At 45.1% G+C, this 13,945-nt stretch overlaps 1 protein-coding gene across 2 annotated transcripts in view; it reads right to left on the bottom strand.

Moving 5' to 3' along the window:
* The window catches only part of IDE (insulin degrading enzyme), a 1,242,012-nt gene that overhangs the window by 853,398 nt on the left and 374,669 nt on the right, over window positions 1-13,945 (bottom strand). For both annotated transcript variants that reach the window (XM_078643408.1, XM_078643410.1), the window contains exon 7: window positions 7,516-7,678. In XM_078643408.1, coding sequence (XP_078499534.1) covers window positions 7,516-7,678 — 163 coding nt within the window. The remainder of the gene's footprint in view (window positions 1-7,515; window positions 7,679-13,945) is intronic.

Genomic DNA, 13,945 nt, shown 5'->3' with positions numbered 1-13,945 from the left:
AGATTTATACTAAGAACAAGTATTTGAGCTTTGGAAAAGTACAAGTTTACATAGACTATTCAAATCTACCATCTCACCATTAAAAAACAATAGAAGTTAAGTGTCATTAGTGCCCGTGTTAGAAAGATGGATAACATAAATAAAGGAAATAATAAACAGAGAAAAAATAGCAAAAAAAAGGAAAGAAAATAATGATAATGAATGAAAGAAGGTAATTAAGAAACAGAAGAGGCAAAAAAGGGAAACTGCAAAAAAGAAGGAAGGCAAGAAAGAAGATGGAAGGAAAAAGGGTATTTAGCTTTAGGATAAAAAAATATTCGTTTCTAAAAACAATTTATACAGATACCCCACCTATATTTCAATAAAATTGATGAAAATGAAACACTATAAAATGTATTTTTCCCCCTGTGTTAAGGTATGAAAGCACATGAATTACAGCAATACACTACAAACGGAATTTACAACTACGTTAGAAGGAGATAGGAACTGATAATGCTGTAATGTGCCACGTGCTCACTTCATGTGTCCTTTTATCACATCAGGCAACACTGGTACTAAAGGAGAACTCTTTGATGGCGAATGAGATGAACCTTGTGAGAGATAAATGCAGCCACTCCAAGGGACTTTAACCAGAGGCTTAAGTATGCTGACCAATTGCCCCATGCTGTAATAGGCAGAAGCAAAATGGGAATAACAGATCATTGTGTGAAAAGAGGTGTCCGGAAGCCCCTTTAAGTATTATATTATACATATCATTATTTTAGTAAAATAAAAATGTCTTGGCTTAAGCCAGACCTGAAAAGCAGTGATGACGCAACCATATCATACCACTTAGACATGCATGCGTGATGAGTATGTCTGTGTGTGTTACTTAAAACAGAGTCACAGCGAAGTTAACCAATGCGCTGCATTGGGGCAGAAGAAATGTTTTATTAACGACACACCAAACCTTAAATAGGAAGGGCTGGCTGAAAACTCCTATTAGAATATGTGTAATTTTAGTCAAATTCCCCTATCTCAAAAGAAAATATTTTATTTCCTACCATTACTTTGGAAAACTGTAATGTAGTCATACCAGGATTGAGAAAGATCGAATGACTGTGGGGGCTGTGGGTGGCATAAACTGTGCAAATTAATGTACAGCTAACTAAAGGAAAGAGTGTGCGCAATTAATTATCCTGCAAAAATGCACGATTCCAAACACCAGCAATAACCAGTTATCAATCTTTGACCGGGACACAAATCTTCCAATGGCACACCAGCCAGCTCATGAAGTCATCAAACTCTAACCTACCACCTTGGTAAGACAGTTTGCTTTGCATATACACTGGCAGGGCAGGCTTTAGGGTGGTGTGACCGGAGCATCGCACCAGGCACTAACCTCAGGGGGTGCTATTTGCGCTGTGAACAAAATTAGTGCTATTGTCCACCTTTCATCCCACAACGTCAATTATCGATCAAATAAATGATGTACAAGAGGTCTTGCATGCACAGACGGCGTATGGATTGGAAGTTCCTACAAGAGACCTGAAGATGACACTGACTTATCAAGCCAGGACGCAGGCCCTGTTCTGCATTCTGTCCATTAACTGTTGTTTTTGCATCTGTCACCCCGAGTGGGACGGGTATGCTCAGACGTGAGCCCCGTGCTCTCCATGCCACTGGAATCAACCTATCCTGGCTGATGAGGGCTGAAAGCCCGAAACCGGTCCTAGGATGCTTGTTTCCAGTCCAGGGAGGACCTGGCTTGGCAGTTCGGGCTAGACTGTTCCCATGGGGCACAGTGTCAAGACTGATTTGCATATGGCTAGGTTCAAACTGGAATGGCATGGTGAGCAAAAAAACGATGGATTTAGGACCAGATATTTGTACTGGGGTGAATGTATAACATTGTTCTGCATTCTGTCCATCAACTGTTGTTTTTGCACCTAGGCACTGAGGCACTTTCCATGCACTCCACCTTTTCACTGATGGCGGTAGGGCAGGTCAGAGTCCACGATGCAGGAGCATGATTCTTGCCTTTCATCCTTAAACCAGGAGTCTGCTTCATCTGTGAAAGGAAAGCAACAAGCTTGTAATGTGAGCCTGGTGTGGTCGCTTATGTTTTTCTGGTTTTTGATATAGCGTAAACATGACCCGAAGGCGATCGCTTCTAATGAACACCAGTTACATTTACATAAGGTCATCTTCATTTTTATTTATGCACAGGCAGATTAAGGGAACTGGCCGGAATCACTGGATGTTTAGCAACGCTGAGACTCGAACCTGGTCCCCAAGGTTTGAAATCGCAGCTCTGGCTGTAACAGGGTGTGGGGGTGGGGGAAGGGGTGGTCGGGAGCAGGGTTGGTATTGTGTGTGTGAATGGCATATCTGGATGGTGGTTGGTAATATGGTGAAGCAGCCCCACTCTCTTTTCACAGTAGGTGACTATTTGCTCCTTTTGCCCAGTCTTAAGTCTGTGACAGGAGGCCCTGGCTCTACCCCTTCTCATGCCCTGTTCTGAATACTGTATGTAGAGGGCAGTGTGAGCGCAGCGGTGGTAGCAGGGGCAGTGTGATCGCAGTAGTTGTAGCAGGCATAGTATGTGAGGCTGGAGAAGGAGGTGCTATATGCTCAATGGTCGAAGAAGTGCATTATAAAAGAATGGGAACTGTTCTGCTTCACAGAAAGGATGCAGGGTGGAATTTGAGTCTGGGATGTGGTCAAAGCAGTAGCGAAAACAAACAAAATATTGTTTAACCTATTTTGGTCTTTCACCTTCAGGTAGTACTACAATGGACCAATTAAATGAACATTAAATTCAGGTTATAAAAGCATCTTATCCTCCAGGTTTACAGCTTTCCTGTAGCATGTATTGCTGCTAAAAGAGCAGAAGTGTGAAAGGTGTTACTTCCACTGATGTTGGTTGGGCAGGGCACACTACACGGAAGTCTGTGGCCAACCTTCTCACTGACTAAGAATCGACCTAGAGGTGGGAGACGCAGGAATGCTGGGACATAATTCTAAGGCTCTTGACAGGCAAGAAGGGAACACAGTTTGTGCAAATGTCAACGTTTTTGTATCCATGATAACGACTTCTGCTCAGGGAGAGAACATGACACAAGGTCACTTTTTTCGGTAGTTCAGTTATTTATCCCAGCGCTACCATAACTCATCTAGTCCTTCCACTCCCTGGATTCTGCAGGTCATTTAAAACAAGGCTGGCTGGGATTTCTATTATCTGAGAGCTCTGGCTTTGTTCTGGTATGTGGGTGCTTCTACCTGCTCTTTCTTCAAATTAATCCATCCGGCTGGAAACCCTCTTACTTACTAGGAATTGTGTCATGGAAAAAGTCAGAGAATGTGGCTCAGAACAAGAATAGCAATACCGCTGCATCTCCACGGCGGCAGAACAATTCCATTTTTTGAGCCTTCAGCACTTGTCTCTGATGAACAGGCCACGCACACCATCTGACCTATTTACTGGAGGGCCTCGACTACTGGGGAAGGGGAATCCTTAAAAAGGCACCAGAAAGTAAAAGAATGATATAGCCACAAATCCCCATATTTTCACATTTGAAGTGGGAGACCCTTTTAGCAAACTGGCTGCTGAAGTCTGTCGTTTTTTGTGAGAGGAAGAATAAATAGATAAGCCAGAATATCTACAACAAACATTCTAATGACTTGTGGGCCAGACATACATTTCTGCTTCAGAGTTTAGCACACAGCGAGCAATATGATCTTTCTGGAAGTACATTGCACTCCATTAAAGCTTTACAAGGTAAGCAAAGGAGGAGTAATGCGAATCCTCACAATGGCGAGTTAAGTACAAGTCACTGATGCTCCCGTGAAACCATGACCTAGCTGCACAAGACACGCGCCCAAATAAATCACCCATGCATGCACAACACATATCAACACAGTCACATAGTGTGCAGTGACTGAGGCCTTCATACGCCCTCCAGGCAGTACAGGCTTGGCCTCTGGTGGGAAGTAGTAGAGATAACACCATAGTGGAGTCGGTCTCACTGGGTAATGTTCACCCCTTGAAAACAATATACTTTTAGTATTTCAGAATTCTTTCTTTTTGGTGTAGCGCTTTGAAGAATACAACACAGCTCTAGGAAACAAAATAGATACCAGATCGCTTCAGCTGCAAAACCAAAATAGAGTATAGCATTGTGTTTTTTTATTTCATGATTTGTGTGAAAAAGTCTACATTTATTATCAGAGAGCATTTACTACCCCACCCGATCCTATTCTGGGTTTAATCACTGAGGTGTGGGCGGAAGTCGATCCTCGGCCAGGCTGTGGTGCCCATTTGTGACCTTTGCATTTTGCCACCACTGACTTGCAGTAATTAGCCCCCGGGGATGCGGCGCGGCTGTGTTGCTAATCACCACTGCTGGACGTGATGTCAGCTTTACTGCTTTTCAGGTCTATAGGTCACGGGGTGACATGTCACTACGGCCAGCTTCTGGTATCTTCTATTACGGAGGAGAGGAGTGGAGAAGGGGGGTGACGAGGCAGGAGTCCTCTTAGTAAACAGTGGGGGCAAGTGCAGATACAGCGAGGGAGATAACCCCCGCACCGACATACATTCAACTTAAAAGTTTTGCGTACCTTCATTGAAGAACGGCTCTGAAAAGCACTGAAGACGTGACGCACAGGCAGGATATGCGACAGCTGAGGAGATGCCTCACTAAGGTGCTGGACACAGGCTGGCGATGTTTGTAGTCTGCACACCAGCACTCACACGCAGTGATGCAGCGCACCCAAACGGCCGGTCTTCCTCTGCTGCTCCTATTAAGTGCTGCAGTCACTCGCCATGACACCGGGCAAAGCACTAAACACCGACCTGCTCAAAGGAAGCGTCTCAGCCTTCCCTTCGTCAAGATTGTTGCAGCACGCCTGGCGCGAAAGGGGCGTTTGAATCTGCTCTGCGGCGACCAATTAAACGGTGCAGCCAGCACGGCTAAGGCAGTGCTCCAATAGCAGCGATTACATCAATATGAGCCCGCCCTGCAGCCACAAGGACGCATCACTCGACGCTTTCCATCACAGCAACCAGTGACTTTCTATTCATGTTTAGAGCGAGTTGGTTGCCAGAAGAAACACATTCCTAGTGGTCACTAATGCAGTGCTTATTTTCAGTATAGCCAGAAATGTAATCCTTACGGCGGCGGCCAGCTAAGAAACTTACATTTTCTGAGTGAGACTGACGTTTCATTCCCCCAGCCAATCACTGGCTAGGCTCGAGCCCAGTCATGGGCTGCTAGCCAATCAGAGGCCTCTAACGGGTCTCTGGCTCTCTTCCAGCCTTTCTGATTGGCTGTGGGTACTCGAACTGTATTACTTACGTGATTAAATGTCTACTAGTCCATCGGACAAAAGAGACAATAAATCTTCTTGCCCGTCACAAAAAACAACATGGCTAGGGCGTCAGGCGATATGATTCCCCCACCCCTGCATGGCACCATCACGATACCAGGGACGATTTTCCATTTTCAGTATTGCTTAAAACACATACCAGCAGGCCTGTATGAAAGGTTGGGTAAAGAATACATTAAGTCGACCTGGGATTTACCATCCACACACAAATGTTGGAGTGGGGGAAAGGAGGTGTTTCTTAGTGGTGAAAATTGCAAACCAACACTGAGCGGTACACTTCTATGTCAGGGTATTAATTTACACGGAGCCTGTGATGGTTCTTCAACCAACTTATCTTGCCACCTGCAGGGTTCCCTGGCAGCAGTGATAGATCCAATTTTTAGGCAGCCTTCCAATGGGAGCTACATTATGTTGAATGATCACAGCTGTTGTGGAATGATGCAAGGAATAGCCTATCTCGTTAGTGTGTCAGCCCGGGTCACTTGCTGTACGCAAGTATTGTTTCCTAAAAGTAAGACAGACGGGGAGTCGCCGCTATGGCTTTCATTGAACATCTCTTCTATACGAATTGATACGTGAAGCAGAATGAAAGCCATTCTTTTACATAAAACTGTGCCACTGACCTCGTCCAGAGAGACGTATGATCGGCAAATTGCAAGGTCTTCTGCAGAGATACATGCCCTCTTATCAATAAACTGCCCCATACATTTTGCAGAAATGTTAGGTCGTATCTTAAACAGGTCTGATACCAGTGGTATTGTACATGTATTTAAGACGATTTTTTTCGGGACTGTTAGCACCCTTTGAAGCAGTCCTAGGCATTTTTCCAAACTTCGTGCACTCTGTGTTCGGCGGCCTGCCTCTCGTCTTGGAACTCGTAGCAGGGATACTCTTTTTGCTCCGATATGGCAAGTCCAGTCACCAGCGATACCCAGATTACCATGGAGAACACTCTTCTGGCAATGCAGTATCATGAGCGCATAACAGATTCTTGGCTTGGCTCGTTTGAGAGATCTAAATACCACATGGTTCCTTTCGTTCAGACCAATCTGGCAAGATTGCATCTTACCTGTTCTACGATGCCTGCTTTGTGGAGAGGAATGTGTGTTGGATATTTGTCTGACACTTCCATCAGCACTGCCAACAGATGTTGACGCTTTGCTTGGTTCGGTAACGGCTCATGCATTGTGTTGTCCCCAACGGCTACCAATCCTGATGACGGCAATCATTGAGGTCTCACCAGCAATTCCAGCTGACAGTGAGATACGTGGACCAACAGGCACACAGGTACCATCTACAGCGGACATTGCTAATGCGACTGACGCTGATGGCGATGCTTCTCAGGTTAAGGTTAAGGAATATCACTGACTATTTGGATTTTCAAATTCACTTGAAAATGTGACCGTTTCCCCTAAGAACAAATTGCCTAACCAAGGTGTTCTGTGCTCCCTCAAGTCACCATTTGGTAAGTAGCACTATACAAATATGCACACTCAGGTCAGTTGTAAATGCACACCGAAAGAATGTAGCTCGAGGGTGTGTTATGTTGAAGAAGATGACATCCAGTATTAAAAAATAGAGATATAAATTATGAGAGCAAGCTATAAAAATCTTTCTACTAACATATCAATTAATTTTACTTGCACATCTGCATATTACAAGAAAATCTCATCACTGATTTGGGTAAATGAAGCAAACACAACACCCGATATATTTGGAGGTATCGGAGCTGTAAGACTTCTTTAATGTAAGGACAAACAGTGACAGTCTAAATCAAGTCTATATAATTACACATACCACTGTCAAATAGTTCTGAATCACAGAGGAAATCCCACATAGAGTTAAACCATAGTTTTTGATGGGGCAGCCTTTGTTTAGGCTAAGGAGCTTGTATCATCACAAAAGAATCCCCAGTGTTTCTGGCACCCTCTTACTAGGAGATTACTTGCAACGCATTTTCACAGCATACCCAGATTTCTCGATCTTTCCATTCAGTTTATATTAAGTTTTCCTCATGCTCTGAATTGAATCAATTTATTTTATTTACATTTATTTTTTTGTGGAACACTGGGGCTTCACAACAAAATACAGAGGCTTCAAGGGTTACTTTTATTTCAACAACAGAAAGATGAACAGCATGCATACCTTTTGATTTGAGTTCTGACAAAAGACTTCCAGGTCCCTCGTGTCCTATTAAATGGCCAAGGTAATGGCCAGGATTTGATTTGTAATATTTCTGAAGGTCTGGGATGGGAAACGTGACGTACAGATTCCGAATATCTTTAATAGGTACCACACTGTACATTTGCTATGAAATGAAAAACAATACATTAGATTACTTCTAACATTGCGAAAGACGCAGAACAAACTAAAAGTTAAACAGCGTACCGTAAACATGAATGAGCAAGAAGAAATCTGTTGAAAATCAATTATTATTAAATGCATTATAGTGGTATTAGTTATGTATTCATAAATTAACTTTTCATAATTCTTTGACAACTTCATGTATTCACAGAGTCGAGCTATTGTTGATAAAGAAGAGGAAAACATTGAACAGTTCAAGAAACAAAAGTACAGGGTGCTAAGCAAATTCCTTCAGTAGTCAATGAAAGCTTACTATGAATGCCCTTGCAGTGACATTTGGCATCCAACACCCCACATTAACCTGCCTAGGCTAAGGATGTGGGGTTATTCAGGCCCACCAATAAAATGGTATGATATATTTTAACGTGCAGAACGAAAATAAGTCCTCTGTAGATTCCGCTATTCAGTGTAGAGGTTTGCACACTTCTGAATTTTTCCATTCACTGTTCCCTCCCTGGTATCAAGCATTGGCAAATTGGATCTCAGCAATGAGAGAGCTATTGGCGGCGTCAATGTGAATGTTGTTTAGCCATGTTGTATAGTAGCACATCTGCCACCGCTGGCCACGTCAAAGCACTTTTTTGTCTGGCAGGAAGGGCGGGACAAGGAACACAACACAGGGGGCAAAGAGACAGCGCATCTGTGTAGCAAAGACCTAAGATTAATGTGTCCTTGAGTAATTTGAATGTTGCTCATGTAAAGTGCTCCAAACCCTATGGTTGAGTTTGCACCATAGTATACTGCAAAGAACAAGCATTTGCAATGCAATAGGTCTCGCATTAGGAAAGTTTGAGCTATTGGTACTGTAAATGACATTTTTTATTTATGTGTTGGTTTTGAAAATAGCGAAATTAATAATGCCAATAGTTTTAACTTTTGCAAATGTGACACCTATAGCATTTGTAAGGCAACATGTGTTGTATTTACGTGACTTAGATGTATTGATATTACAAATAACAATGGCTTTAATTTTTTTTAATAATTAATAATTGAAAAAAGTTACTGTAATTTATAATGGCAATAGCTTAAACTTTTGTAAATAACTTTTGTGAATTTTATGTTCAGTGTATTTTATTGTAACGAAAATCCAAGAACAGAAGTGAAATATTAACATCTTTTTGTGACATTTGTAATAAAGCTTGAAACATTGAGAGAACATATTTGAACCAGTTGATGTTGTATGGTTGCACAGATTGATGCTGTGGTGGCACTGAGTGATGCTGTGGCATTCAGTGATGCTGTGGTAGCGCATACTGATGTTGTGGTGCCCCAGAGGGATGCTGTGGTGGTGCAGAGTGATGCTGTGGAGGTGCGATAGATAGAGTGAGTGCGATAGATAGAGAGAGGGCGATAGATAGAGAGAGGGCGATAGATAGAGAGAGGGCGATAGATAGAGAGAGGGCGATAGATAGAGAGAGGGCGATAGATAGAGAGAGGGCGATAGATAGAGAGAGGGCGATAGATAGAGAGAGGGCGATAGATAGAGAGAGGGCGATAGATAGAGAGAGGGCGATAGATAGAGAGAGGGCGATAGAGAGAGGGCGATAGATAGAGAGAGGGCGATAGATAGAGAGAGGGCGATAGATAGAGAGAGGGCGATAGATAGAGAGAGGGCGATAGATAGAGAGGGCGATAGATAGAGAGAGGGCGATAGATAGAGAGAGGGCGATAGATAGAGAGAGGGCGATAGATAGAGAGAGGGCGATAGAGAGAGGGCGATAGAGAGAGAGGGCGATAGATAGAGAGAGAGGGCGATAGATAGAGGGCGATAGATAGATAGAGGGCGATAGATAGATGGAGTGAGGGCGATAGACAGATGGAGTGAGGGCGATAGACAGATGGAGTGAGGGCGATAGACAGATGGAGTGAGGGCGATAGACAGATGGAGTGAGGGCGATAGACAGATGGAGTGAGGGCGATAGACAGATGGAGTGAGGGCGATAGATAGATGGAGTGAGGGCGATAGATAGATGGAGTGAGGGCGATAGATAGATGGAGTGAGGGCGATAGATAGATGGAGTGAGGGCGATAGATAGATGGAGTGAGGGCGATAGATGGAGTGAGCATGAGATAGTATGTAAAAGAGAATAAGTGGAGTCCTATTGTAAGTGCTCCAAAATGCCTTTGTAGATAGGCCCCACTGTGTATCATGTATATGCACATCCACCTCTCAGAGGCATTCACGTGCACATTTATTACATGTAAAAAAATAAAACAAGGTATGCAGTCATCTGACTACTAAAGATGGCATCTGCTGCCCTTGCACTTTATCTGCTGTAATTAGTGTGGCATCTCACCAGACCTGGCCATTGAGCCTTTGAGAGCCCTTCTAAGTGGATTGGGAAGTTTTTTGTTGTTGTTTTGTTTTAAAATCCATGTGAACTAGCTATCCCGGGTTCGATCTGAGCCACTGGGGAAGCTTGCAGTAGAAGAGGCTCCCTGAACTGTATTGAGGTGTTAACACGCAGCACACTCCAGACGACTGCCTACAAGCAGATCTTATCAAGCCCCTTTCATATTCATGGACGCAGACCAATTGTTTCTGAATTTACAAGCTCTAAACAAATGTCCGCTTCCTTTCATCTTGGAATGGCTGCAGACGAAAACAATCTCATGGAATGGCAGGGCATGGATGAGAGGCCGGAGTCAGGTGCTGGAATGGAGGCCAAGTTCATTACAGTAGAAATAGAAAGAAATGGTGCAAACGAGGACAAAATGAACAGAGAGAGCAGCTAATAGTGGGAGAAAGGCAAGTGAGAAAAATGACAGAAAATATAGAATTTTGGTATAAACTAGATAGGGAAAAGAGTTAAAGGAGGAATGGGTGAAAGGTTGAAAGTAAGGAAAGGTAGAAGGAGTGAAATATAAAAAGAAGGAAGGTAAGGTGAAAGGCGAAGTGGAAAGAAAGGTGACTGAAAAGAAAAAGAAAAGCAAAGCTGGCATTAAAATGAAAGTGCGACATGGGGAGGCCGTGGGCAGCAACAGCAGGGGTGGGAGGGGGAGGAGAAATGTGAGACACGGCCTGGTGGCCGTGAAAAGTGTGAAGCAGGGGGCGGGGGAGCGGATCCCTTTGAAGTGAAGCTACGCTTCACTTCAAAGGCAGGAGGCAGGCAGGAGGCTCGGGGAAGCGCGTGCACGAGCACATATATGTTTCAAATGGCCAATCCTGCAGCAGCACACTTCCAAAGCCCATACATGCCAGTAACCCGATTAAAGTCCCCATTTAAAAAAAAAAATCTCCCTCTTCGCTCTTCTGAAATGTTGGCATTTATGATAGGGTGTCTAGCAGAACTTAAATAGGGGCAGAGCGGGGGGGGGGCGTGAGGGGGGATTTAAGAGTGGAGCTGCCGACGCGGTTCGGAGGATACTGTGCGCAGGAGCAGTGGTTGAGGGGGGACTGGCGTGAGTCGGTTTGGCGTCATGCATGGGCCTTTCATCCTTCCGGGGCCGATTGGGGTGGGGTTTAGTGCTGCGGGCGCTGAGGGGACAATGCGGGGTTTTCAGGCACGGTCGGGAAAGTGGGATTGCAGTAGAGGATGCGGGGATGGTCGAGGGCGATGGGGGCCGCACAGACAAGTGCCCTCGGGGGAGGTGTGGGAGCATGGCCGGGCGATCTGGAGGGGAGGGTGGAACCTGTCTTTTAGGGTAACAGAGTCCGCTGAGAAAACGGGTTCAAAATGCATAGCGGGCTTGTGGATAGCCTTCTTGGAGGGGGAGAGGCCCGGGCCGGAAGAGATGGGCTTCAGTTGCGCGGCAGGTCTAGTTCTAGAAGGGCCCTTGGGCCTGGCCGATGAGAGGGTTAGCTGCTCACAATTGTCACGTTTGGCTCATTTAACGTAACTCTTGCAGTCGGGATATGCATAGCTGCCAAGGTTTCAGATTGCTTATGTTTGACATTTTCACAATGACAGTGTAATTATGAGTGATATTCAACAACTAAGAGGGACACTTTTTCGCGAACTGAATAAAGCATGTACATATATCAAGTTTCGCACAAGGCCTCCTGCAGGGCGGGAGTGGCGGCAGGTCCGCAGTGGGGTGCGGCTGGGACGAGTGCCGCCTAATGTAAGAGTCACCGGAGAGCAGGGGTGGTCAGCACCAGGGAGCTAGACTTATCCCCCCCTCCTACCCCCTGGATTGCGAAAGAAACACAAGTTTAGCAAGGATTGCATTTTTATTACGATTATTACACTGCTTACGGTGCTGAGAAGCATTAATTGAAGCAGTTTTGGAGTCAGCACAGAGCATGCCTTTACCTTCTTGTTAGGAGCAACTTCATATACCATAAGTAACACGGGCATCTGCACTGGTCGCAACAGAGGACACGTGCACACACTCACAACTACTCGTACACATCAGAGCAATGTGGGCCTGCGGAAGGGCAAGTTCATGATAGATCTCACCTGGCTAAACAAAATCTGAAAGGTGTTGGAGGTAACTGTATCTCCTACCCTGTGAGGTTGTCACAGGTCGCAATAATTTTGGAATACTGTAAAGAGCCTTGGATAGAAGATAATGTGATTTGTGTGGGTAGTAGGCATGACTTATCATAGAACGAATATAAAAGCGAGATTTCACCACATATTAGAGACAATACAAATGCTTCCAAACATACATTCAAAAATAATAAAACCTTTCCCAGCAGCTATGTCTGTCATCGCGATTACTCGGTTTAATTCTCGACATGTTAATATCAGCAGATGAGGGGCGGTATGGTTAAGTAATAGGCAGAGTGGAGCCTCGGGCCTCTTCGAAGGAAGGAAACAACAAAGCCGCATTAACGCACAGATGGTCTTCAAAGACCTGTGAAGTACTTGGGGGCGGCGGAGTGTGTGCCCAAGAAGGAGTCTCAGCCAGGGCTGACCAACACACGGCATGGAGGGGGAATATGTAAAAAAATAAACAAACAAGAACATCGCCAAAAGAAAAAAAAAGCGGCCAGGGGAGGAGAGCTGAAAGAGGAACAGGGGAGGAGAGGCGAAAGATGATGGGGGAGGACAGCCGAAAGAGGAATGGGGAGGAGAGCCGAAAGATGAACAGGGGAGAAGAGCCGAAAGATGAACGGGGGAGGAGAGCCAAAAGATGAACGGGCAATCGATCATGGCAGTTTGATTGTGGCTGCTCGTGTCCGCAATAAGGAGTACACTCTGATTCTCCTGCGGTCCACATAACAGTAGATCAGATGTTGCAGGGGAGGAGAGTTGGTGGCCGAGCAGTACTGACCGCGGCTGAGTTGCTGATCACCATGCCCCTGCGGCTCTTGAGGTGATATGGGAGAGGCTGAGCCCGGACAGCCCATTACGAAGGTTCAGTCTCCGTAACCCGGAAGCGAGGTGAGAGGAGTGTAGCTTTTGGTGTCGCATGGGAGGGCACCACATGGGGAGAAGAGTTAAAGTTTTGGGTAATTAAACAAGAGCTTCGTTGTGCGCGTTGCTGTGTGGGGGTGGACAGGGGAACAGCAGGCTGATGCGAGTGGAGCTCGCGCTGAAGAGGGAGGGGGTGGGAGGACTAGGCAGCTGTGTGCACAAAGTGAAGAGCCAATGAAAGCTCTTGTAGGGGAAAAGCGCGTGCTTGTTTTCACGTGAACTGTTGGAAATCCGCCGATGGTTTGAGAACTTATTTTGCCTACTAAAATTCTCCCGTATCCATTCCTTGCGGAATGGAATAGGCTAGACCTAAAAATCAGTATCAGTGATGTTCTCAGCAGAAGGTGGGATGAGTGTCTGGGATCCCTGCGCTTCCTGGAATAAAAATTTACATGGTGTGTGAGAAAGAAAAAAGGGGGAGGGTAAGAGTACATGTAAGGGGAATTGGTGATTGGTGAGTGTAAAGGTAGGGGAAACCCTTTATACTACAGAGCTTCAGATCGTAACTTGTAACACAAATGGGGGACTGGTGGGAGCGGAAGGGGTGACAGGAAACACAAGCACTCAGATGGAGTACTTAAACACAAATAAAAAAGTATCTCCAAAAGCGGGAGCAGTGCATGTACACAAGTACTTGGTCTGTGCTCAAAGTGAGGACCAAACACAAGAAGAGGCATGAAGCATGCATGCTATGACCAACAGAAACGAAGGATATGAATGTGATGTTGAAACTAACAAATGGTAATCTATGGAGGGGATGTAAGCCCACTGATTGTAAACAACTTGTCTTGAAGAGACGGCACAAGTGCTGTCTAAGAGACCTAAAAATGAGGATCTCTAGGCAG

The sequence above is a fragment of the Lissotriton helveticus genome, chromosome 5_1 (genome assembly GCF_964261635.1).
Source record: "Lissotriton helveticus chromosome 5_1, aLisHel1.1, whole genome shotgun sequence".
Classification (NCBI taxonomy): domain Eukaryota; kingdom Metazoa; phylum Chordata; class Amphibia; order Caudata; family Salamandridae; genus Lissotriton; species Lissotriton helveticus.
Note: the sequence above shows the minus strand (reverse complement) of the source record. Positions and strands in the feature narration are given on the sequence as shown.